At 52.9% G+C, this 24,917-nt stretch overlaps 1 protein-coding gene across 8 annotated transcripts in view; it reads left to right on the top strand.

The window, feature by feature from the left end:
• The window catches only part of RTKN (rhotekin), a 37,716-nt gene extending 12,825 nt beyond the window's left edge, over positions 1-24,891 (top strand). Inside the window, exons 1-12 of one of the 8 annotated variants that reach the window (XM_004590688.2) lie at positions 12,638-12,819; positions 19,456-19,655; positions 20,930-20,991; positions 21,089-21,142; positions 21,241-21,358; positions 21,535-21,744; positions 22,289-22,383; positions 22,491-22,597; positions 22,808-22,936; positions 23,257-23,425; positions 23,535-23,639; positions 24,239-24,891. In XM_004590688.2, the coding sequence (XP_004590745.2) occupies positions 12,709-12,819; positions 19,456-19,655; positions 20,930-20,991; positions 21,089-21,142; positions 21,241-21,358; positions 21,535-21,744; positions 22,289-22,383; positions 22,491-22,597; positions 22,808-22,936; positions 23,257-23,425; positions 23,535-23,639; positions 24,239-24,570 (1,692 nt within the window). In that variant the 5' untranslated portion in view covers positions 12,638-12,708 and the 3' untranslated portion in view covers positions 24,571-24,891. The other 7 variants (XM_036497140.2, XM_036497139.2, XM_004590689.2 and 4 more) reach the window with 7 other exon arrangements.
• Positions 24,892-24,917: the final 26 nt, after the last annotated feature.

A 24,917-nucleotide genomic window follows, 5' to 3' on the forward strand; every position in this document is an offset into this window, starting at 1 on the left:
TAAGATCTGACATAGGGAGAGGTTCTGATGGAGGAGCTTGGGAAGCTCCTCCTTCGAACACAGTCCCTACAGGTGAGCGCAAAAACCGCAACAGGGAGCAACCTAGACCAGGCCAGAGGAAGATACCCACTGGCATACATTTGGCATAGGTGGGGGGCAGACCACGCTGAACCTGTTCACATCACCTGCTGGTGAATCTGAGTACCAGAATAGAGTGTGGATCAGGCCAGGTTTGGTTGCGACACAAATCAGTGCACGTCACGGAATGCCAAGGTGAGATGACTCGTACTAGATGTGGTCGCAGTGCCCCATCAGCACATGTGAGAACCAGGGAGGGAGGGGGCGGAGTTGGCAGGGGGAATGTGGGTTCCCCTGCTGGACAACCACTCCCATTGGGAAGCGTGAGTTAGGATGGGGGCAGACCAGACCAGGCAGGGCTACAACACCTGTTGGCCTCATGTGAGCTGAATCAGGGAAAAGCCAGGCTGGGCTGACTGTTCCGACTGGTGCAACCAAAAATTAGAATGGGTGAGGGTTGGTTGGGCTTTGCCAGAGCACCACCTGGCAGAGGCTGGAACTGGGGGCTTAATCTGTCAAATTCAATTCCAGAACCATCTGGAGAGTGCATAATCCAGAATTTGGAGTGGCCTAGTATGCAGATAGTGGGCACATCCCTCTTGGGTCACCACTCCCACTGGAGAGCATGAGAACCAGGACAGGGACGGGGTGGCTAGACAGAAAAGCACCCATCAGTTTGTGTATGGACTGGATAGTAGGTTGGTTGGGTTGAACTAGGCTTCAATGCCCATTGACATGTATGAGAGCTAAATGAGATGTGGGAGAGACTGAACAAATCCGTGGTACATACTGGCAAGCATGGGAAACAGGGCAGGAGGCAGGCCTGGTGGGGGTTATGGGGCGTCGCCCCAACTAGCCTGCAGTTCCCACTGGTTTGGGTGAGGGTCGAGTATGAAGTGGACAGGATCGGGCTGGACTGCAATACCCATCGGTTTGCGTGGAAGACAGGGCTGGAAACAGAACTGACCCAGCAATTGCAACGACCAGCATGTGCATAAGCTGATTGGCGCGACAGACTGTGCTGGACCCTGTACTGGCAAGCACACACAAGAATCAGGTCTGGGAACACCTCAGGTGAAGTTTCTGGAGATCCCTCCAACTGAACTGCCGATCTCAGAACCCCAACCATGAAGGGACTATGTCAGCCAATAGATTCTGAATATATTTTGTTGCAATTGGAATGGCGAGATTGGAATGGTGAGATTGGCAACAATTCAGACCTGTTGAACTGTCAAAACTGCTTAAGCAGGACCCTCAGAGCGCGCCTCACATCAGGGACCTGGGACGGGAGGGAGGCTGGGTGGGATTTTTCCCTTTATTTCTCCCCTGATCCCAGATACGGGGGGGTGATATTAGTGTGGAAACAATGGTATTACCCACTTTCCTGTAACCCTTGACCCTTAGTACCCTAAGCAACTAAGTAAGATTAATAATAATAAAAAAAAACCAAGTGTTTTGAATTCTGTATCCTCCATTTTCTCAATGTCTTCCTCAGTGAACTCTGAAGTTGGCATAGAGTTTTGCTCCTTTGCAGGCAGGTCTTCAGTAATATTCATTGTGCCTTTGTCTATTCTTTTGCTCTTGGTCATTGTACTTCTGGTTAGCAGAATCTTCTCCTTGGGGCAGGTTTCTAAGCTGTGTCACCCACAGATCTAGAATTCGATTTTACTATTGCAGTTTGAACAAGACTCTTTGTTTACAGTCACTCATGTCACTCCCTCCAGCGAGTTCCAGATCTGGGTTCTTATGTTAGATTTCCACCATGATCTCCATAGCCCCAGCTCCTGGCTCACCAGTCTCCACCTCCTGTGACACTGCTGAGGCAGCACCGTTGTCTGTACAACTTTTCTCCCACTTCCGATTGGAGCAGGTCTCAGGATTAGGAAGACACCAGGAGTCCTACTTAGCCAGGTTGTTGGTGGTGGTAATCTTGCAAGACCCCAGGTACTTTCACAGCAAGGACTTTAGCCGCTAGGCCACAGCTCCAGAGCTTCATATTCATGCTCTTACAATTACTTTTTATGATCAGTGTGAAAGTTGTCATGATATAACCATAAATTCTTTTTTCCAATTTTCTGAACAATTTATACTGGAAAGACAGATTTACCAAGAAAAAGAGAGACAGAGACAAAAATTTTCTGTCCACTGGTTCACTCCCCAAATGACTGTAATGGCTGGAGCTGGGCTGATCTGAAGCTGGGAGCCAGGAGCTTCTTCCGAGTCTCTTACATGGGTGCAGGGTCCCAAGGCTGCTGCTAACCCAGGCCACAAGCAGAGAACTGGAAGGGAAGTAGAACAGCTGGAACTTCACCCAGCACCTATATGGATCCCTGCAATTATTGTTGTTGTTGTTGTTTTTAGAATTATCTATTTTTATCACAAAGTCAGATACACAGAGAGGAGGAAAGACAGAGAGGAAGGTCTTCCATTTACTGGTTCACTTCCCAAGTGACTGCAACAGCTGGAGCTGAGCTGATCCAGAGCCAGGACCCAGGAGCTCTTCCGAGTCTCCCACGTGGGTGCAGAGTCCCAAGGCTTTGAGCCATCCTCAACTGCTTTCCCAGGCCACAAGCAGGGAACTGGATGGGAAGTAGAGCTGCAGCAATTAGAACTGGAGCCCATATGGGATCCTGGTGCGTTCAAGGTGAGGACTTTAGCTGCTAGGCCACCATGACAGGCCCGGATCCCTGCAATTGTATGGGGAGTATTAGCCAATTGAACCATTGAGCTGGACCCAATCCTAAATAATTCTGCGTGACTAAATGGATTTCAGAAAGAGAAATTGAAGTTTTATAATTTATTTTACTCTTATTTGAAAGGCAGAATTACAGAGAGAAGGCAAGACGCAGATATTTTCCATTCACTGGTTCACTTGCCAAATGAATATAATGACTAGAGCTAAGCTGATCAGAAACCAGGAGCTTCTTCTCGGTCTCCCATTGCAGGTGCAGGGGCACAAGGACTTGAACTGTCCTTTACTGCTTTCTTCAGGCCATAAGCAGGCAGCTGGATTAGAAGTGGAGCAACTAGGACAAAACTCAGTGTTCATACAGGATTCTAGTGCCATAGGCACTAGATGTAGGCACTCTGATTAGCCTACAACTCTACAGTCCCAATCTCCCGAAGGGGAATTTAAATATAAATTTACTGAGGGCTGGCCTGGTGGTATAGCAGATATAGCCATCTCCTACAGTGTCAGAATTCCATATGGGCATTGGTTTGAGTCCTGGCTTTCCACATTTTTTTTTAAAGATTTATTTATTTTATTACAAAGTCAGATATACAGAGAGGAGGAGAGACAGAGAGGAAGATCTTCCATCCGATGATTCACTCCCCAAGTGAACCGCAACGGCCAGTGCGCGCCGATCCGAAGCCGGGAACCAGGAACCTCTTCCAGGTCTCCCATGCAGGTGCAGTGTCCCAATGCATTGGGCCATCCTCAACTGCTTTCCCAGGCCACAAGCAGGGAGCTGGATGGGAAGTGGAGCTGCCAGGATTAGAACCGGCGCCCATATGGGATCCCGGGGTGTTCAATGTGAGGACTTTAGCCGCTAGGCCACGCCGCCGGGCCCACATTTTTTTTTTTTAAAGATTTATTCATTTTATTACAGCCAGATATATACAGAGGAGAGACAGAGAGGAAGATCTTCGTCCGATGATTCACTCCCCAAGTGAGCCGCAACGGGCCGATGCGCGCCGATCCGAAGCCGGGAACCTGGAACCTCTTCCGGGTCTCCCACGCGGGTGCAGTGTCCCAATGCATTGGGCCGTCCTCAACTGCTTTCCCAGGCCACAAGCAGGGAGCTGGATGGGAAGTGGAGCTGCCGGGATTAGAACCAGCGCCCATATGGGATCCCGGGGCTTTCAAGGCGAGGACTTTAGCCGCTAGGCCACGCCGCCGGGCCCCGGGCTCACATTTTTTAAAAAAGATTTATTTCTTTTTATTGGGAAGGCAGATTTACAGAGAGAAGAGACAAAGATCTTCCATCTGCTGATTCACTGCCCAAGTAGCTACAATGGCCAGAACTGAGCTGATATGAAGCTAGGAGCCAGGAGCTTCTTATGGGTTTCCCAGGCAGATTCAGGTTCCCAAGGCCTTGGGCCATCCTCTACTGCTTTTGCAGTCCACAAGTAGGGAACTGGAGGGGAAGTGGAATAGCCAGGACACAAATCAGTACCCACATGGGATCCCAGCACATGCAAGGTGAGGATTTAGCTCCTAGACTATTGTGCAAAGCACCCCCCCACGCACACCAACTTCAGTTACTCCGCTTCTGATTCAGCTCCCTGCTAATCCACCTTGGAAAGCTGTGGAGGATGGTCCAACTGGCTCCTGCACTCACATGGGAGACCCAGAGGCAATTCTTGGCTCCTGGCTTTGGCCTGTCCCAGCACTGGCCATTATGGTCATTTTTGGAGTGAATTAGCAGATGGAAGACCTCTTTCTATAATTCTGCTTTTCAAATAAATAAATCCTTAGATACATATACAGATATATATTTGTATGTGTGTGTATGTTTCTTTTGGAGAATGTACATTTGAAATCCATCCAGTTTTTTTTAATAACATACCTTTCCCATGAATTTTTTTTAATTATATTTGAAGTGCAGAGAAAAAGAGGAGGAGGGGCATACAGATGGGGAGAGATCTTCCATCTGCTGGTTTGTTCCTTAAATGCCCACAACAGCCAGGGCTGCATCAGCCTGAAGCCAGGAGCCGTATACTTGAGCCAACATCTGCTGCCTTCTAGGATATGCAGCAGTGGGAAGAAGGATTGGATAAACATCAAGCATTCCAGTATGGGATGTGAGCATCCCGAGCAGTGACTTAACTGCTGTGCCAACTGCTTCTCCCTCCCTGAAATTTTTTGAAGATCTTTGTATTTTCCTAACACGGGCGCTGTGCTGTAATATTCTTACAATCAGGAAACTGACCTTGCTAATGTACTACTGTCTAATCTTGAGACCCTCATCACATTTTGCCAACATTGCAGTGTCTCCTTTTTCTTTCTAGTCCAGGATCCCACATTCTGTGTCTTTATCAGGTTCCTGTAATCTGGAACCTTCTCTCACTCTTACCCCATCCTTCATGACCTTGACAGTTTTGAAGAATACGTCCTTGTAGAATGTTGCTTAGCTGGAGCCTGTCTAGTGTTTGCTCAGGTCCCGGCCTAGAAATTCTTGGCATGATCACCAAACAGAAAAAAATTGTGCTGTGTTCTAAGTGTGTCACACCAGGAGGCACATGCTCACAGCCAGCATGGATGAGGTTAACCTTGGACAGCTGGGTAAGACAGTGTCTACCAGTTTCTTCCACTTTTTCCCTTTGTAAATAATTATTGTCTGGGAAATACTTCGAAACTGATGCAACATAGTAGTTCCCCATCAGACTTCCACCCACACACCCACAGAATCTATTGATGAGTACCATATGAATCAATGTACTGTAATGATTGCCTCATGCTGCTTCTTATTTCTAGTATTGCATTTATGTGTATTAGTTGGCATTCTCCTGTAAAGAAGACCTTTCTCTTCCCCATATGTTTATTTTAAGAGTGTTTGATAGGGCTCGGCGGCATGGCCTTGCAGCTGAAAGTCCTCACCCTGAATACGCTGGGATCCCATATGGGCGCCGGTTCTAATCCCAGCTGCTCCACTTCCCACCCAGCTCCCTGCTTGTGGCCTGGGAAAGCAGTTGAGGATGGCCCAATGCCTTGGGATCCTGCACCCACCTGGGAGACCTGGAGGAGGTTCCTAGTTCTTGGCTTCGGATTGGCACAGCAGGGGCCGTTGCGGCTCACTTGGGGAGTGAATCATTGGACGGAAGATTTTCCTCTCCGTATCTCCTCCTCTATGTATATCTGACTTTCCAATAAAAATAAAATCTTTATAAAAAAAAGAGTGTTTGATAAAACATGGATTTCTATTTTTCTCAATGGTTTGTAACCCACTGCTGGGTTTTTTCTCAAGTTTGTACCTTATTTGAGCAGTAGGCATTCCTCTAAGCTGACTTCTGTATCCTTTTGACATGCCTTCATCATTATTCAAATGCACTTTTGCTTCCCAGTATTTCCTTTTTCTTTTTGGGCTCCCCTTGTGCTTTCCCTCAATGACGATCAGGAGCCAAGCAGGTCAGGCGGCAGTACAGGACTGAGGTTCTGCCAAGGTCATGCTGAAGTCATACTTCTGGAACTTGCTGATGAGGTGCTCTTGCTGGCATCACCACCACTCCTCAGGGTCTGCAGGTGCAATGAGCGCATTGTGAACTCTCACTTGGGGCTTGTCTGCACTCCCTCAGAATTCAAAGTCCAGTTGGGAGCAATCCAGTTGGCGGGGTGAGGCTGGGTGCCTGCCACTGAAGCTGTGAAGAAGTGAGACGGGGAGGAGGGAGTGGCCAGAGTTCACCCAACCCAGGTAGTCCAGGGTGGGGGATTGTGCAGAAACAGGTTGATGATTTTAATTTCCTCTTCCCCAAAGATCTGCTTCCCAGTTAGGGAGTACAGAGTAAGCAAAGGGAAAAAGTTAGGAAATCTCTATGCCAGGTCTTTGGCGTGCTGGTAAATGTTTAACAAAAGCTTCCTAAGGAAAAGAACAGCCCTGATTTGTATTGTCCCATTGTTTTCTGTTGTGTAAATACTCCCACAATGGCTAGGTTTTTTTTTTTTTAAGATTGATTTATTTTTATTGCAAAGTGAGATATACATATATATAGAGAGAGAAAGAGAGAGAGAGGAGGAGAGACAGAAATATCCTCCGTTCAATGATTCACTCCCCAAGTGACCACAACGGCCAGTGCTGTGCTGATGTGAAGCCAGGACCCCATATGGGCTTTGGGCCATCCCCGACTGCATTCCCAAGCCACAAGCAGGGAGCTGGATGGGAAATGGAGCTGCTGGAATTAGAACCGGTATCCATACGGGATCCCTGTGTGTTCAAGGCAAGGAACTTAGCCGCTAGGCCATGGCGCTGGGCCTAACAATGGATAGTTTTAAACGGGACATCAGTGAGCACGGAGTTTGTAGATGTGCACACACACTCACACAGACAACTATGGCATTTGTACCTACACACACTGAAGATGTGGATAACCTCAAAATGTCATAGTACAATAACTAGAAAATGATGGTTTTTCACTACTTTTTCCACCTTTCCTTTAGTGTAATATATTTAATTATAAGATCTTTATTATTGTTTCATTTGAGAGAGAGCCAGAGGAGCTCCCTTCCTCTGGTTCTTTCCCTCAATGCTTTTGACAGCTGTGGAGGGCTGAGACCACAGCCTGGAGCCTGGAGTTTAGTCCATTTCTCCCCCATGGGTGTCAGGAACCAACTACATGACCCATCACTGCTACTTCCTAGGTCTGCCGCAGCAGAAAGCTGAGGTCAGGAACCAGAGGCCACTATCTAGCCTGCTCACTCTGACATGAGATGTGGACATTCCAGTTAGCATCTTTTTTTTAAAATGTTGATTTATTTCCAGTTTGTCCATAACCTCACAGTGCCGTGTTGGTGAACGCTACTGTGACTTACCTGAAGCCTAGATTGGCTACATTTTGGCACTACACCAAGGTTGAGCTGCTGCTTCTAAGCCCTGCTGGAATTCCTACAGCAATTCAAAGCCTAGTAGCTTCAAAGGGCTCACAGTTAAGAAGCTGTGCTGGATGATTTGGTGGTTATTGGGGTGTGGATGTGGTTTTATATCAGAGCGATCATAGGCAAGTGTGGCATTGTTGATTATAATGTTTAAAGACCAATGATTAACATCTGATTTATTATTTGAGTGGTTTTGGACCATGTGTGTTGAAACTATTATCTGAATAAAATATGTCAAAAATAAATTTCAGAACCTAGCACATTAGCCTAGCAGGCTTGCATGCGCCAAGATCCCATATGGATGCCGGTTCTAATCCCAGTGGCCCCACTTCCCATCCAGCTCCCATCTTGCGGTCTGGGAAAGCAGTCAAAGACAGCCCAAAGCCTTGGGACCCTGCACTCATGTGGGAGGCCAGGATGAAGCTCCTGGCTCCTGGAGTCAGATCAGTGCAACTCTGGCCGTTGTGGCCGCCTGGGGAGTGAATTAACAGATGGAAGATCTTATTCTCTGTCTCTTCTCCTCTATATATATCTGACTTTGCAATAAAAATAAATAAATCTTAAAAAAAATAATAAAATTCTTGGGCCTGGCGGCGTGGCCTAGCTGCTAAAGTCCTTGCCTTGAACAAACCGGGATCCCATATGGGTGCCGGTTCTAATCGCTGCAGCTCCACTTCCCCCATCCAGCCCCCTGCCTGTGGCCTGGGAAAGCAGTCAAGGACGGCCCAGGGCCTTGGGACACTGTACCCACGTGGGAGACCCAGAGGAGGTTCCTGGTTTCCGGCTTCAGATTGGGGTTCCCAGCTTCAGATTGGTGCAGAACCGGCCGTTGCGGCTCACTTGGGAGTGAATCACCGGACGGAAGATCTTTCTCACTGTCTCTCCTCCTCTCTGTATATCTGACTTTATAATAAAAATAAATAAATCTTTAAAAATAAAATAAAATAAAATTCTCTCACAGATACTAAAAAAAAAAAAAAAGAAGAAGAAGAAGAAAGAAAGGCAGTGTTACAGAGAGAGGGAAAAAGAGAGAGAGAAAGATATCTTCCATTTGCTAGTTCACTCCACAAAGGGCTCAACTGGCTGGCACTAAGCCAGGCTGAGGCCAGGAGCCAAGAGCTTCTTCCAGGTCTCCCACACAGATGCAGGGTCCCAAGGCTTTGGGCCGTTCTCGACTGCTTTCGCAGGCCACAAGTAGGGAGCTGGATGGGAAGTGGAGCTGCCAGGACACAAACAGGCTCCTGTATGGTAGCCTGGTGTTTAAGTGGAGAATTAGTAATTGCAGCAGACTAAGAGATTTTTCATATGCTGGTTCATTCCCCAAGATGGCTACAATGGCAATCTCTGGGCCAGGCTGGAGCTGGGAGCCAGGAGCTTCTTCTGGTCTCTCAAATGGATATAAGGGACAAAGCACTTGGGCCATGTTCTGCTGCTTTTCCCAGGTCCTGAATAGGGACCTAGATTGGAGATGGGGCAGGTGGGACATGAACCAGTGTCCATATTGGATCCCAGTATCACAAGCATCAGCTTTACCTGCTATGTCACAGTACAAGCCCCTGTCTCTATCATTTATTTTTTTAAATCTTTATTTGAAAGGCAGAGAATATCTTCCATGTACTCGTTCATTCCTCACATGGTCACAGTGACCAGGACTGGGACAGGCTGAAGCCAGGAGCTTAGAACTCCATCTGGGTCTCCCTCGGGGGTGGTACGTGCTCAGACACTTAAGTCATCTTTTGCTGCTTTCCCATTTACAATAGCAGAGAGCTGGGTTAGAAGTAGCGCATCTGGGCCCGGCGGCGTGGCCTAGCGGCTAAAGTTCTCGCCTTGAAAGCCCCAGGATCCCATATGGGCGCCGGTTCTAATCCCGGCAGCTCCACTTCCCATCCAGCTCCCTGCTTGTGGCCTGCGTACCTGCGTGGGAGACCCGGAAGAGGTTCCAAATTCCCGGCTTCAGATCGGCGCGCATCGGCCCGTTGCAGCTCACTTGGGGAGTGACTCCTCAGAGGGAAGATCTTCCTCTCTGTCTCTCCTCCTCTGTGTATATCTGGCTGTAATAAAATGAATAAATCTTTAAAAAAAAATAAAATAAGAAGTAGCGCATCTGAGTCTGGAACTGGCATCACTGCAGGTGGCAGCTTAACCTGCTGCTCTGTGATGCCAGTCCCCGTCATTTAGTTTTAAATGAAAATAGTGCTGAACAATGAATATTTTTTGATTGTGGATGTCAGTGCTGATCTCTCACTAGCCACACTTGATGGCACCAAACCCAGGATTTGCCTCTGGGAATAGAATTGAAGTTGGGGAAAAACATATTTTGAATAACTTTTAAAGTCTTTATTATGTCTTTAATGTTGTATAACTGTGTGCTTTCAAGTGTTTTTCAAATAAATACTTAATAAGCCCATGGAAATCATGGCCCTTGGGTCTCATCCCTTAGTTGAGAGCTATGTTAACAGGCTTATCTGACCCTCCATGACTCCTCCAACTGATTTATTGTAAAGGCTGTTGCAAAATTATGATCTCTACCACATGACCATGTGCTGTGATTTGAATTTGACTTGGCCCATGAATTCATACAGTTTAAATCTCAGACTCTTACTATGCCAATAGTACTTAGAGTGGAAACATAATACAATGATAGTGATTAGAGGTGGCTTTATAGGGACAGAAATAGAGACATGGACAGACATGGGTACTCCCTGTGTCCTGGCATGCCAGGTGCCACTTGGAACTGTTACCAGGCATGCCATCACTAGAGGCCAACACAAAAGAGGCCTGCTCAATTTTACATGGCTCTGCCTCCAAGACTATGACTCCTGTTAGCCTGTCTTTCCTTTCCAAGTAGCCTGCCTCCCGGTGTCTCAGGACAGGAAAGGAAACCAGAGTAACACCATCATTCCTTTCCAAAACAGTCACAGTGGCAGTGAGTGCAAACTCAGGCAGAACATGACTTCAGCTGCCTTCTCAAGCACTCTCCCTCTACCTCCTCTCAGGCCTTGCCAGTCCTTTCACAGAGCCCAGGTTCAGTGAGGAGGAGGAGGAGGAGCAGGGGGCAGCGATGGCCTATGGGGGAAGACAAGGCATGAGGTTCCGACACCTGCTTCAGACTCCCACAACCCAGGCAAGCTTTCATTCTAATAGAATGGGTTCTGGGCTTGTGAAGGAACTGGGAGTCCAGCAGATGGCCTCCCCCAAGGGCCCTTGAGTAGGCTTGCTTCTCCAGGCACCCCCTGTTGATTTACTTCACTTAATATCCATAAGTGCTTGCAGTGTGCCAGGCAGGGGAACAAAGAGTGGACAAGACAGACTGTCCCTCCCTGGGGAGCTTGCCTTGTAGAGGAGTGACTGTCAATACTTGAGGCGATGAAAAATGCCTTTCTTTGCCTTTCGGTTCCCTTGCATCTTCCTCAGCATAGCTCAGATGCCATGGGCTTTAGAAATTTCTGAGGTTCTAGATTTCCTGATCTTCCCTTCCTACTGGCCAGGATTCCCTGTGTGCATGAATGTTAGTGAGTACTGGATGTTTGTGTTTTGTCTGCCATGTGTTCCCTTCCCCTCAGAGGGTAGTGCCTGGATCATTTCTTGGGAAACAACTTTCTTCTCCCCTCTTCTCTGGTTCCCAGCTCATTGGGTTCTAGCTGGTCTGCTGGGATGGGCATGCGACCCAGGCCTGGCCAGCCAATACCCTGAGCCCACAGTGATGAATTCATGGCTGCCGCCAGGACTTGGTTTGGGATGGATGAGTGATCCCAGATGACTCGTTCTGAATCCCAGACATGTGTTGGAGGTTCAAGAAACAGATGTTCTCTTTTCAACTGAAGTTAAGCCAGAAGAAATGTAGGCACAGAGGTTTTTTGGCAGCAATGTTGTTATGCTAGGAAAACTGAAGCCACCATGGAAAAAAAAAAGATGAAGAAGAACCAAGCAGTGGGAAGGGACTGAATCCTGGTGACACAGGAGGCTGGGACAAGCCCCATGGGAAGCCTAACCCCTGGATATCTCAGTCCACAAGCCAGTAAATCTCCTGTTTTGCTCAAGGAGATTGAAGCCAGCCTTTCCAAAAGAAAGTTTTCCCCAGCAAGGTCAGAAGCCTCAAGAAAGAGGTACACTCTGCAAGATCATCCACTGCCTTTCTTTTTCCACTGGCCTTCCTGGAGGAGGGGAGTGTGGGATGGAATGACCCTGTTTCTTTAGGAACCGAGAGTGGCCATTCTGTCAAAACCACCCAGGGCAGTTTGAGAGCTAATCAACTCTAAGATCAAGAAAGACTTCACCGTCTCCAGGCACTTAAGGTGTGAGTCCAGGGAGAAAGAGGTAACTACATCTGTGACTTTGTCTCGACTCTACCTTGGGGTACTGCCTCTTTACACTGGTTTGCATATGTAGTTCTAGCAGTTTAAGGCAGCAAAGAGATGGAAAAACCGAAGTGCAGAAAGATCAATGAGAGGGGAGCAAGGTTCTACAGAACAGGGTGGCAAGAAAGGCTCAAGCACCGGCTTAGGAAATAGGCTAACTAGGCAGGTGCAAACAGCCCTGAAAGGGAGGCGAGGAAGGGATGCTTGGGACTGTAGGGATTCGAAAGAGTTCCTTTGGAGGCTGTCTGGGGGTGAACTTGGGACAGTCCCAGGGCCCGCAAAAATCCTTGTGGCCCTTGGGGTTTTCCCGCTTGCCAGGTGGGAGCGGTTGATGGGGTGGGGCTTTTCTGAGCCCAGGTGAGGCGCCTGGGACCCAGGACGGAAGAGAGTGCGCCCCCGCAGTGATCCCGAGGTGCAGGGTGCTCTTGGCTCCCGCCTGCTTGCTTCGTCTCTGAGTGCCGGCTGGGCGGGCCGGGGCTTTTGGCTGAGGGTGGAAGAGGAGGGTGCAGCGCCCTGCCCGGCCCAGGTGTTGACTCCAGGGGCGGGGTTTGGAAACCCGGCAGCGGGAGATTCCGGGCTGGACTGGCCGGGGCGGGCGTCGAGGGGACAGAAGCTAGGAAAGAGGAGAGCCGAGGCGCGGCAGGGAGCGCACTGGGCAGGCACAGGCGCGTGGCAACCAGCATGTTTTCTCGAAACCACCGAAGCCGGGTCACTGTGGCCAGGGGATCCGCCCTGGAGATGGAGTTCAAACGCGGCCGCTTCCGACTGAGTGTCTTCAGCGACCCCCCCGAGGTGAGTGCCCCGCGTCTTGGCCAGCCTCCCGGCAGGGCCCACGCAAACTGCCCTGGTCACCTCGGCCACTACTCCCCGCCTGGGGCGGAGACGCTGGGAGTTGTTGACTTGCAGCAAAATAAGGTGCGGGCCGTCTGCCCTGAGATCGGACCCAGGCTCCACAGAGGTGCCCTGGCCTGCTTGGAATGACTTGCCTGCCCTAAGGGGTAGGGGAAACCTTGACTTGGCCTCAATTTTAGGGGTTTCCCAGGTTTGATTCCCAAAATGTGTCTTGGGTCCGGCTCCCCACCCCCGGCAAAGTGCAATGAGCGCCCGCTCGCTTGTGCCCTGCCCGCCAGCACCATACTACAGCTGGGCTGGCTGCAGCCACCCGGTCTACACCGAGGGCCAAGGTTTGCCTGCTTTCCTGGAGTCCTCCCCAAAGGGCTCCCCTTGTGCCAGCGCCAGTGGAGGCAGTCTCCTTTTTAACTCTTTGGGGGGTTATGTGCCACACCCAAACTTTCAACCTCTTTGCCAGGGACGGGAAGAGGACTCCAGCTTCTGGGTAGGCCAGTTGGCTCCGAGTTGGAGGCGTTTGAGTCCCCCTTCTACCTGCGAGTTCCTAAGGAGATTGGGCAGGTGCTGGGACTGCCAGGGCTAGTGGCCACTCCGAAGGCGCCTCTGTCCTCCCACTTGGGACGCCCAGTTCCAAGCGGTCCTTCCCTTCATGGGCTTGGAAAGGGTTAAGGGAGGTGGGCCACGTGCCCGGCCCCCTCTCATTCCGACCCGGGATTCCAGGCCTGGCTCCTGTCCTTCCCCTCCAGCCCGCTCAGAACAAAGGCTCTTTCACACCCGAGTCTCAGGGTCCCGAGTTCTCTTGGAGTCAGAAGCTGCTGGCACTGACAGCAGAGGCCTTTTGTCGTAACCCCTGAGCCACCCGGCCCGCGTGGGCAATCCGGGAAGGGGGCGAGGTCCGCGGGCCAGGAGGAGGGGCCTGCGAACTGGGGCCGCCCCCGGGATCGGCCCGGCCTACAAGGCCGGTGCGGATTTGCCCCGGGGCGGAGACGCACGGCCCGGCCAGGGCCACGGGCGTGTGAGAGTGAGCCGAGTGTATGTGTGTGTGTGACTCCGTGGACCTGGAGTGGAGGCGGGGGGGGCGGGGGCAGGCTGCAGCTGGCTGGGAATCGGGGCTGGTTTCCTGTCTGGAAGGGAAGGGGCCTGCAGAGGGGAGCGGGGGCAGCCGCAGGCAGGCACACCACAGCCTTTCTCCCGCGCTCTCCTCCCTTCTGCTGGAAAAGCGAGGTAATGCTGAGCCTCGGGTGGGGCGGGCTGGATGGGAGCCCCGAGTTGGCCCCGGGGTATATGCCACTTAGGGGACTCACCTCTCTGTCCCACTCCCTGGGTTCAGAGTCCCCGTCTCCGTGGCTCTCCTTTCTAACTTTCTCAAACTAAACCAGAACCTCTCCCGGGAGCCCCAGGGCCCTGGCAGGGCCCTGCGGAGGCTGCAGGAGGCATCCCGCCCCGCCCCCTTCCAGCTGTGCCTGCCCCTCACTGTCTTCTTGGGCACACAGGTTCTCTGTCCGACTGCCCAGGGATGTGGGCGGGGGCTCGGGAGGGGCCAGAGTGGGAATGAAAGGGCCTTTTTCTTCCACAGCTGGGAGAACAGCTGCCACCAAAGCCAGCCTGGACACTGTGTGCCCAGAGCCCGCTGGGCAGCTGGCCTCCTCCCCTCCCAGACCCCCACTCTTTCAGTCCTTTCTCACCTCACTTTCCTTTCCTGACCGCTGCTGCGGTAGAGGAGTACAGTTCGTCCCCTCACCCAGAAGGGTCCGGCAGGAGTGCGGGGCCAGGGGGCAGCCTCTGCCAGTTCCGCTGCCGTGAGCTGGCCACCTCTTTCAAGACCAGGGAAGCAGTGGGAGGAGGAACTGTGGGAGCCCTCCGGAGGGGTCGTCCGGGGAAGGGGCCCTGGGGTGCAGAGAGAGATGCAGGACAGATTGCACATCCTGGAGGACCTGAATATGCTCTACATCCGGCAGATGGCACTCAGTCTGGAGGTAATGTGGCCCCCCGCGCTGGTGCCCCAGCCACATTTGGCCCTGTTGTCTCATCCCTGCTGGTGCTGAGGGTGGTGTGGGGCGGGGCCTGCTCAGAGTGGGGAACAGGACAGGTGGCTGTGCATGTGCCCACTGCCTTGGTTCTCTGACCAGAGCACTGTGTTGGCATCAGAGGCCTTTACAGTGATTTCTGGAAGTCCACAGGTGGATGTGAAGGTCAGCTCTGGGACCAGGGCTCCTTGTAGGTATGGGAAGGAGAGAATACAACATGGGAGACACCAACAGGGAGGATGCAGCCTGGCTAGGGTAGGGCAAAGGGGAGTGTAGCCCAGGGGGAGCAGGACTTCTCCAGGCCCTGGAGGAGGGAGGGAGCTGGCTGATCAGTTTACTCATCCTTAAACACGTTTGTGGAGCAGGTGCTATAGACCAGGCTCCTTGCTAGGTCATGTCAAAGGTCAGTGAACAAGACAGGAAAGGCCCATTCTGGTGAGAAAAGGCAAGTGCATAAACCGCAGCACATGGCAGGGTTAGGATGGAGATGCTGGGTGTTGTCAGAATTGGATGGGTGAGACAGCGTGCGATGGGGAGAGCAGGGGTGCCCCTGCCAGGGGATGTTTGAGCTCAGATGGAGGGAAAGGCCCAGCCAGTGTGTGGCTGGGATACAGGAGTTAAAATGGAGCTGCGAGGCCTTGGAGATGGGACCAGGCACTCTGAGTTTGCTCTGCATGTGGTGATGGGCCTCAGGCAGTGGGCTAGGATGTGTTTTCCAGTGCTGGCTGCCATGGGCATGAGTGGGATGGGTGGGTGGCTGATGGTGTGACAGTTGTAGGGGAGTGATCCTAGTGGGGTGTGGATTTCATAGGATGCTGATAGATCTGCTGGGGTTGGTGGAGTGACTGGACAGGAGTGGCAGTACAGGGAGAACCCTAGGAGATCTTCCAGGTATGCAGCCAAGCTCTGTCCTAAGGGAGGGGAGACAGAGGAGGCTGAGGAAGAGACTGCCGGACCAAAGATCAGAGGCTGGAGTGCCAAGAGTGCAGATATGCAGTGGCAGCTCACTGCATGTGTGCTGCACCCTCTCCCAGTCCCATCTGAGACCCTGAACTGCTGTTGACCAGCGCGCCCTGAGGTGGCCTCAGAAGTCTCCTTAGCACATCCTTGGGGCACATCATGCCAGAGTCCTGACCTGGTTTGAGCTGCTTCTGGAGGTGGCCACTTTATCTCACTTGTGTGCCACCTTTTGCTAATAATATACAGGCTGGTCCCGATGCACCTGTTGCAGTTCTGATGTGCCTCGCTGACCTGTGCTGGCACAGGAGACAAAACCCATTCGCCATTCGCAGTCTTGTGTGCAATCCTAGTCTCTCGTGGCTGCTTCAACTTTAACTTTAGTTATTTGCCTCCTGCCCTGGACTAAGCATGCTGTCCTTTTTTTTTTTTAGATTTATTTTATTTTGATTGGAAAGTCAGATATATAGAGAGGAGGAGAGACAGAGAGGAAGATCTTCCATTTACTGGTTCACTCCCCAAGTGGCTGCAACAGCTGGAGCTGAGCTGATCTGAAGCCAGGAGCCAGAGGCTTCTTCTGGGTCTCCCATGAGGGTGCAGGGTCCCAACTTTGAGCTGTCCTCAACTGCTTTCCCAGGCCACAAGCAGGGAGCTGGATACTTGGCTTATGCAAGGCGAGGACTTTAGCTACTAGGCTACTGCGCTGGGCCCAAGCATGCTGTCCTTAACCCACCCAAGGTCATCAGGCTTTCTAAAGAGAGCCATTGGCATGCAAGAGAGGTAGTCCTGGGAAGTAACTAAATCCAAGATTTCCTGGAGGAGGATATTTAAGTTCCCGGGAGAAGGGAGGTGAGAGTGAGAGGAACTTGTTTTTTTTAAAATATGTGCTACAGACAAGTAGAGGTTAGATTCTCTCATTGACTCCACAAATAATGCTGTGGAGGTGGGATAGTTTCCTAGTCTGCACAGGAAGCCTCTCCAGTTGAAGTCCTCCCCACTTGTCAAGTCTGCAGCTGGGCCCTGTTGAGATTGGGAAGCGCAGCAGAGGTGATGAGAAACAGAGCAGAGCCCCCGGGACTGGAGTGAAGGGAAGGGGGTTGGGGCTGTGTCTGGCCCTGTGTCGGCTGGCTCCCAGATCTGGGCGCTTTCGCAGGAGAGTCCGCCTGCTTGGGGACAGGGAGGGGTCGGGGAGGAAGCCCTAGGAGCTATCCCACGCGGTGGCAAGACCGAGGTCTTAGTTCTGCTCCCGGGGTGGGAACCGCGTTCCTGGGGTCACTCCAGGTCGTGGGAAATGTGGATCCGGAGCCGCAAGGTCATGGGGAAGTGGCAGAGGCGGCTGGGCCCTAGTCCTGCTCCAGAACCCCATGTCTCCGGGCAAGAGGTCACCGTGGAGGACAAACGCAATGTAGGAGGGGTCAGCCGCCTCCCACGGGGCTCTGACCCTTTCCCTTGCGCTGTGACTGGGTCGCGCCGCGCCCTCCCCAGCACCCAGAGGAACCGCCTGCGCCCCTGGACCACTCTCGCGGCAACTGGGAGCTGATGTCACGGGCGCCTGGAGCGCCGCGGGAGGGCGGAGGCCGGTGCGGCTGCGCCGCCCTGGGGCCCCAGCAGTTCCCCGGATCCCGCACGCGCGATGGACAGGGCCAGGGAAGAATCCGTGAGTGGTGGTGGTGGGGGCGGGGGGGAAAGGCTAGGAGGTCAGCCAGGAGCTCATCAGCTGTCAGGCATTTGGGGTGTTTGGAGTGGGAAGGAGCTGGGTGCAAACTAAGGTGGCGATCGGCAAGCAGAGAAGCTTGGCAGAGTGGAAGCTTGATGCAGACTTACAAAACCGAGCTGGGAGGGGCTCTGCAGTCTGTGAGGGCTTCCTGGTGGAGGGAGCTTTGGGAACCGCTTGGTGAAAGCGAATGGATGCAGGGTTGTGGCAAGTGTAGTCCAGCAGAGTGGCCCAGGAGGTATAAGGTGAAGGAAGAGTCTGTAGGCAGTGTGGACAAAGTTTTGGGGAGAGAAAATTTAATGCGTTTAGGTCTTGGAGACTGGAAGGCTGGAGCCACCAGGGGCAGCAGCCAGGGCTGGAGAGGTGGAGGGGTGCAAGGGCGAAGGCAGGTGGGTGGCCACGCCCCCTTGTCTGATTGGTTGACTGTCTTGCCGGTCTCCTGGCCCCATCTATTAACAGTGACTAGATGAGTCTTTCCAGATCACCTCAGCCAGAAGCACACAGGGTCCCAGGCGTGTTTATGTCATGAGCTGGCACCTAGGGGGCAGCCATCCCTGCTAGCATCTCTCACCTTTCGGTGGGATTGTGAACGGGGAGCCTTGGGCTGCTCCAGGGTTCACTGCTGCCAGTGTGACAGCATTAAAGCAAACATGCCCATCATACACGGCTCCTTTGTGCTAGGCGGCGTCTCACTGGACTCTCCCAGCCGGGGATTTTAGAGATGGGGAAACGGAGGCCGGGGTTTGTAAGCACCGGGAGCCCAGGGTTCCTTTCTGAGCGTGCGATCTGGCGCCTCGGCCATCCCTCTCGGCCCTTCTGCACAAGCCCCAGCCGTGGGAGGCAGGGCAAGAGGCAGGATGTGGTGGATCCCCTTATGTGGCATGTGTATGGGGTTCCGTGCAGCACGGGTGAGCTCCTTCTCCACTGGCCTTTGTCAACTAGATGTCACTTGAATCTTCAGGGACAGCTCTGGTGGCCGACCTTGAATCTCTGTCCAGCCCTTTTAGTTCTTGGCCCTCAGCCCCTGCCACACCTCAGCATCACTTGGGGAATTTTTTCTAAAAATCATTCTCCAACTTTTATGTGGGATTGGATAATTTCTAACTCCAAAGATTCAATGTTTACTATTTTTAAAAAGGCAACACACTTTCAGAAAGTACGAAAGAGTATATACAAAGTATCAAATTGTTTCCCATTGCTGGCCCTCAACCACTAGTATTCTCACTTGATCTTAGCCAAAAGGCTGAGAAGCTATCCGCTAGTATTCTCTATGTAAAAATGCATAGCTGTGTATATGCAGATATAGACATGCATGCATATGCATACACATTTTGAGCAAATGGTATGATTCTGCTTTCTTATCTCATCACTGTTTTGGGTTGTATGTCTGCACGTGTCTACCTCACTCTTTGATGTCTGTGATATTATGAGTTTAGATGTGCTATAACTTAGTTTTGGTGCTTAAAGTCAGGCTGCAATTAATACTTTGGCAGTCTGACTTTTTCCGATTATATTTGTGACTACATCCAGAGGATGTAGATATTGCAGAACTGGCTCACAGGATACATGAATCTGCTCTTCTTAACAGACTTCTAAACTGTACTCAGAACAAGGCAGAAGGAGCCTTCCCTCCCAACCCTTGGTGTAGGAGGACATCTGTGTTTTTACAGAGTGTCTCCATCTATTCTTGGGGAGCTGAGGCTGAAACTCAATGCTTGTTCTTGAACTGCGCAAAACATTAGCTTCCTGTTAGTTTCTCCTGGGGAATGCAGCCCACTTGGGAACGGGAGGGTGGGGAGCTGGGGAGTCGGGGGGGAGGAGGGTGCTTCAGTCTGTCCCCTGACTGACATTTCCTTTGCCCCCTTCCTTAACCTTGCCTAGGACACGGAGTTGCAGAGGAAGCTGGACCATGAGATCCGGATGAGGGAAGGGGCCTGCAAGCTGCTGGCAGCTTGCTCCCAGCGAGAGCAGGCACTTGAGGCCACCAAGAGCCTGCTGGTGTGCAACAGCCGCATCCTCAGCTACATGGGCGAGCTACAGCGGCGCAAGGAAGCGCAGGTGCTGGGGAAGACAGGCCGGCGGTGAGCAAGGGGCAGGGGCGGTGTGCCTCAGCCTCCACCACCATGAAGCCTCCCTAGGGCCTGGAAGACACACCTTGGGGCTGTCCTTATTGCTTGGTGCCAGCCAGCCATCTGAGAGGCAGGGAGTACTGCAGAGCCCCTCATTTGCTAAGCCCTGCCTGTGAGCTGATGAGTCTCACTGGCTGGCTTCTGAACAGGAGAATCTTCTTAAAGCTGTTCACCAAATGGTCCATTTGCCAAATGGCCAATTTACTACAAGCTGACAAATAGGGTGTTGAAATTGGGGTTTACCACCAAGGGGCAGGAACTGGGAAAGGAAAGACTACTTGGAAAGCCTGGCCATTCCCATAAATGTGTCTGAGCATGCTCCAGGAGCCCGGCTTCTGCTGGTGTAACCCAAGCTACCTGGACGTCAGACTGCTGATTGACAGCCCTATGGTGACGTTTGAGGTGATGCTGTGGCAACACAAATCTGATGGAGAAAACACTGGACAAAAGGCTCGTTCTGAGAATTGGCCATTTTGGTGAATTGATCATCTGGATAACTGGCTTGTGTTGGAGGAGCCTGCTTGTCTCATTAAGCCTGTGTGGAACATGGTCCCCGGCCACTGCCAGGAGGGCCCGAACAAGGAAGGAATTGCATTAGTTACCTGGTGGGGCTAAGCTGGCCAGCCCCTTTAGGAGTGGGGTACATGCTCAGGAAGTCCTGATGATGGGTGGGGAGGAGAGAAGGGCTGGGGTCTAGGGTCCTATAGTGGTCAGTTGTGGGCCAGAGGGGGCTGTGTGAGCACTGGAACACAAATAACCCCTTCTTCCATCTTTGCTTTCCATTGAGTTCAAACGTTTTTCTGGCTGACTCAGTTCTTGTGGCAGTGACGGTGTGGAAGGAAAAACAGCCTCTGTACTATTAAAAGGACAGCCTGCACTGTCTCCCTGTGCCCTGTTCCCATCACCTGTGCCAAGCTGGGGAGTTAATAAAAATCTCTCAGAAGGGAGCCTGTCAAGGCCCTGCTTGTTCCTGGTACCGTTTCAGAGAGGGGTCTGGCTTGAAGGGGGAGGAGCCCTGCACCAGAGTGCAAGTTAATGTAGTTCAAGTATTCCGAAGCTCCCGAAGCCCAGCCAGTCTGGATTCAGCTGACAGCTCCTTCTCATAGATTCTCAGCCTTGCCATGGGCTTGGCTGGGGATCTGGTGGCTGGACCCCTGGCCCTGGGGAGACCCAAAGCAAAGCGATAGGTGTGGAGGTCAGGCCAGCAGGCTGTGATTTACCCACAGGCCTTCTGACAGTGGACCACCGGCTGAGCGCTCCCCGTGCCGTGGACGTGTCTGTATCTCTGGTAAGCAGCATAGCGTCCCAGGATGCTGGCACCTGACACCCACGCACAGGGTGTCCCACCCCATCTCAATGTCTCTTCCCATCCCTCTGCCCCCCAGACCTCAGGATCCCACTAATGTGGAAGGACACCGAGTATTTCAAGAACAAAGGTGGTGAGTTCCACATCCCCTGGGGCAAGCCCAGGCCCCCCCAAGGCTAGAGGCTGGAGCCTGGGGGGTAGGCTTTGGCCAGCTCAACCCTCTGTCTCCAGACCTGCACCGTTGGGCCGTGTTCCTGTTGCTGCAGCTTGGGGAACAGATCCAGGACACAGAGATGATCTTGGTGGACAGGACCCTCACGGACATCTCCTTTCAGAACAGTGTTCTCTTGTGAGTCCTCCTCCCTGGGCTTCCTCCAGCTTTCCGATGTGATTGCTTGAGGGAGGAATGGGCAGAGGAGGGACACGGGTGTAGACCTTCCTTGCGGAAATGCCCTGGACTTGCCCCCAGCCTGTCTCCTGGGACCTCCATGACCGCTCTTCTCTCTTCCTTCTGTAATACTGTAGCACCGAGGCAGGGCCTGACTTTGAACTGCGGCTGGAGCTGTATGGAGCATGCATGGAAGAGGAGGGTGCCCTAACTGGTGCCCCAAAGAGACTAGCCACCAAACTCAGCAGCTCCTTGGGCCGCTCCTCAGGGCGGCGTGTCCGGGCATCGCTGGACAGTGCTGGCAGCTCAGGGGGCAGCCCCATCTTGCTCCCCACACCGGCTGTGGGGTAAGGCCATCCCTGGTGTGTCCTGCTAGCAGGGATTGTTGTGTTGAGTGCACAAAATCCATTTGCACTACTGCCAGGACCTGCAGACAGATATTATGAGCAGTGGCTGCACAGCTGGGAGGCATTCTGGTCCTTGTTGCCCAAAGCTGGCCAGCCCAGGAGACCCCTTAGGAAGGCAAGGAAGAGCTATGTGAATAGAATGGAGTTCCTGAGCTGGAGTCAGGTGGTGCATGCCCCCTGATGGTGCCTTATAGGCACCTGGAGGCACCCTGTGGAACCACCAGAACTCAGAGTGGCTATAGATCACAGGCAAACTCCTTAACCTCTCTGCCTCATCTGTCACCTGAAGCATGCCACTAACCTCACAGGGTTGTTGTGTGGCTACAGTGAGATAACAAACTAAAGCCTGGGCCAGGGTGCTCAATCTATGTTCTCAACCCTGCTGGGGAGGCAGGCTAGGTCTGTGTGGGGCAGCCTCAACAATGGGCAGCCCTGCTCAGCCCTTACATCACCTACTTTCTAATGCACCTGACACTCCCTCCAGTGGTCCTCGCTACCACCTCCTGGCTCACACTGTGCTCACCCTGGCGGCAGTGCAGGACGGGTTCCGTACACATGACCTTACTCTTGCCAGTCACGGTGAGTCTGTGGGTGTGAAGGTTGCACCGTGAGGACACTGGTGGTGGGAAGGAAGGCCCTTCCTACTCTCCACCCTTACCATCTATGTCCTCCTCTTCCTCCCCCAGAGGAGAACCCTGCCTGGCTGCCCCTTTATGGTAGCGTGTGCTGCCGCCTGGCAGCCCAGCCTCTCTGCATGACTCAGCCCAGTGCAAGTGGTTCCCTCAGGGTGCAGGTGAGGAACCCCGCGGGGTGGGAGGGAGCCAAGAGCTGGGTGCCTTAGGGACACGACTACTGAGAAAGCAGATCTGGGTGGAGGAAGAGGGACACAGCTAGGCCAGAGTAGTAGAGGGTGGGAGGAGGGTGGACAGAGGGCACTGCTCATCGTTGGCGGGGGGGTGGCTGGGAAGTGATTTCCCCAGGAAACGTTGAATCATTGATGCAGCAGGCTGGGGAGCGGCAGTGCTGGACACGGGTCCATGCAGTCCTGAAGGGCACGAGCATCTTTTGCTACCGGAGACCTGAGGACGCAGATGCTGGCCAGGAGCCACTGTTTACTATTGCCATCAACAAGGTGATGGGTCCCCTGGCGATGAGGCTGCCAGGCCTCTGGGCCCAGGGACCTCTCCCTCAGGCCCCAGGAGGGTGGGTACAGGTCTCTCTGAGGGGTGAGAGTATGCAGCTGGCATCTGTGTTTGTGCCCTGCCTCTGTCCTTCCCTTCCTCGCTCAAGCCCTTCTTCCCTGGCTTTAGCTTGTCTGCCTACCTCATCCTGCCTCTGCCCCTGTTCCTGTCCACTCAGCTTAGCAATAGGCAGATGAGAAGGCTCAGCCAAAGCCCCACAAGCCCCTCTGTTCACTTTCAACCTTTACGACCTCCTCTCTCTCTCCTGCAGGAGACCCGTGTCCGGGCAGGGGAGCTGGACCATGCCTCAGGTCGGCCCTTCAGCCTGAGTATCAGTAACTGGTATGGGGACAATGAGGTGACGCACACCCTTCAGACAGAAAGCCGGGAAGCCCTGCAGAGCTGGAGGGAGGCCCTGTGGCAGCTTTTCTTTGACATGAGTAAGAGAGAGAAGGGACTGGGTCTGTTCTTTGGCTCAGTGGAGGGAAAGGAGAAGGTTGTGGCAGAGGGCAGCCTGGCATGCTCTTCCAGTTTCTGCTCTTCCTCCAGGCCAGTGGAAGCAGTGCTGTGATGAGATCATGAGAATCGAGACGCCTGCCCCCCGGAAGCCACCCCCAGTGCTGGCCAAGCAGGGCTCCCTATATCATGAAATGGGTGAGTGGGTGCATGCTCTGGGGACCTAACAGGAGGGGAAGAGGGATGGTGGGGAGTAGTTTAGTTCCAGGCAAGGCAGGTCACAGAAAGGCAGAAGGCACATTTTGAGCTAAGGCAGACCTCCGGGGCCCCAAGTCCATGACCACCCCCAACCTGGCAAAGTCCTCTCTCCTCTCCAACTCTTCCTAGAGAACTTCTTCCACCAAAGTTTCAAGCTGACCCATGATGAACCAGATTTATTTCATGGATTTCTTTCCTAACTTCTTCTTTTCTGTTTCCCTCTCTGCATGCGGATTCCTGTCTTTTCTCTGGCCCCTCCCTCGCCTGGCATGGCTTTCTCCTCTTTTTCGGTTTCTCTGCCCACTCTTGCTCCTATTCCTTCTCCCCCTCTGCTCTGTGCCCTGCGTCTCACAGTCCTGTCAGAGCCGCTGGCCTCCGGGGGCCCAGGTGAGGGGCTGCTCCTGCACGATAACGCCATCTCAGCTGAGATCCAGGCTTTGCTTTCCTCCTATTACAGTGACAGGTGATGCTCGGGGCTGGGGAGGCCTGGGCCTGAGCTCTGACCAGCCCTCCCCTCACCCCCCCTCCTGGTGCCACAGCTATTGAGCCGCTGGATGACATCGCAGCGGTGACAGACATTCTGGCCCAGCGAGAGGGTGCGAGGCTGGAGACGCCCCCACCCTGGCTAGCAATGTTTACAGAACAGCCTGCCCTGCCTACCCCCTGCTCAGCTGCCTCAGTGGCCCCGGCTCCAGCCTGGACCCAGCCCCTGGCCTGGGGGCGACCCCGAACCTTCTCCCTGGATGCAGTCCCTCCGGATCACTGCCCTGAGGCCTCTCGCTCAGTTGCTCCTCTTCCCCCGAGATCCCCACGGCCCCGTGGCCTCTGCAGCAAAGGCCTACCCCGCACTTGGCTCCAGTCACCAGTGTGAGAGAAAGGTGGATCTGGCCGGAAGAGAAACTGACCCAAGTGCAAGTGGGTGCTGCCTGCAGCACTGTCCCAGCAAGCTGCCCAGCTGGGCCTCTTCTTCCTCTGCTGGACCGGGGAAGCAGAAGACTCCCTAAGCTGTTGTTGCCATGGTACTAAGGGACTGGCCGGCACTCCCCAAAGCTTTCCTGGGAGAAAAAACTGGAAGCAACCCTGCCCTACCTCCCTGCATTAACCAGCTTTGAAAATGACACTCGGGGGGCCATGGGAAAGTGCACCTCCCTGGGACTCCACACTGACCATTAAAGTTATTTAACAACAGCCTTCCCCTGGTTCTTGGGGATGGGTGAC

Source organism: Ochotona princeps, chromosome 8, assembly GCF_030435755.1.
Source record: "Ochotona princeps isolate mOchPri1 chromosome 8, mOchPri1.hap1, whole genome shotgun sequence".
Taxonomy (NCBI): domain Eukaryota; kingdom Metazoa; phylum Chordata; class Mammalia; order Lagomorpha; family Ochotonidae; genus Ochotona; species Ochotona princeps.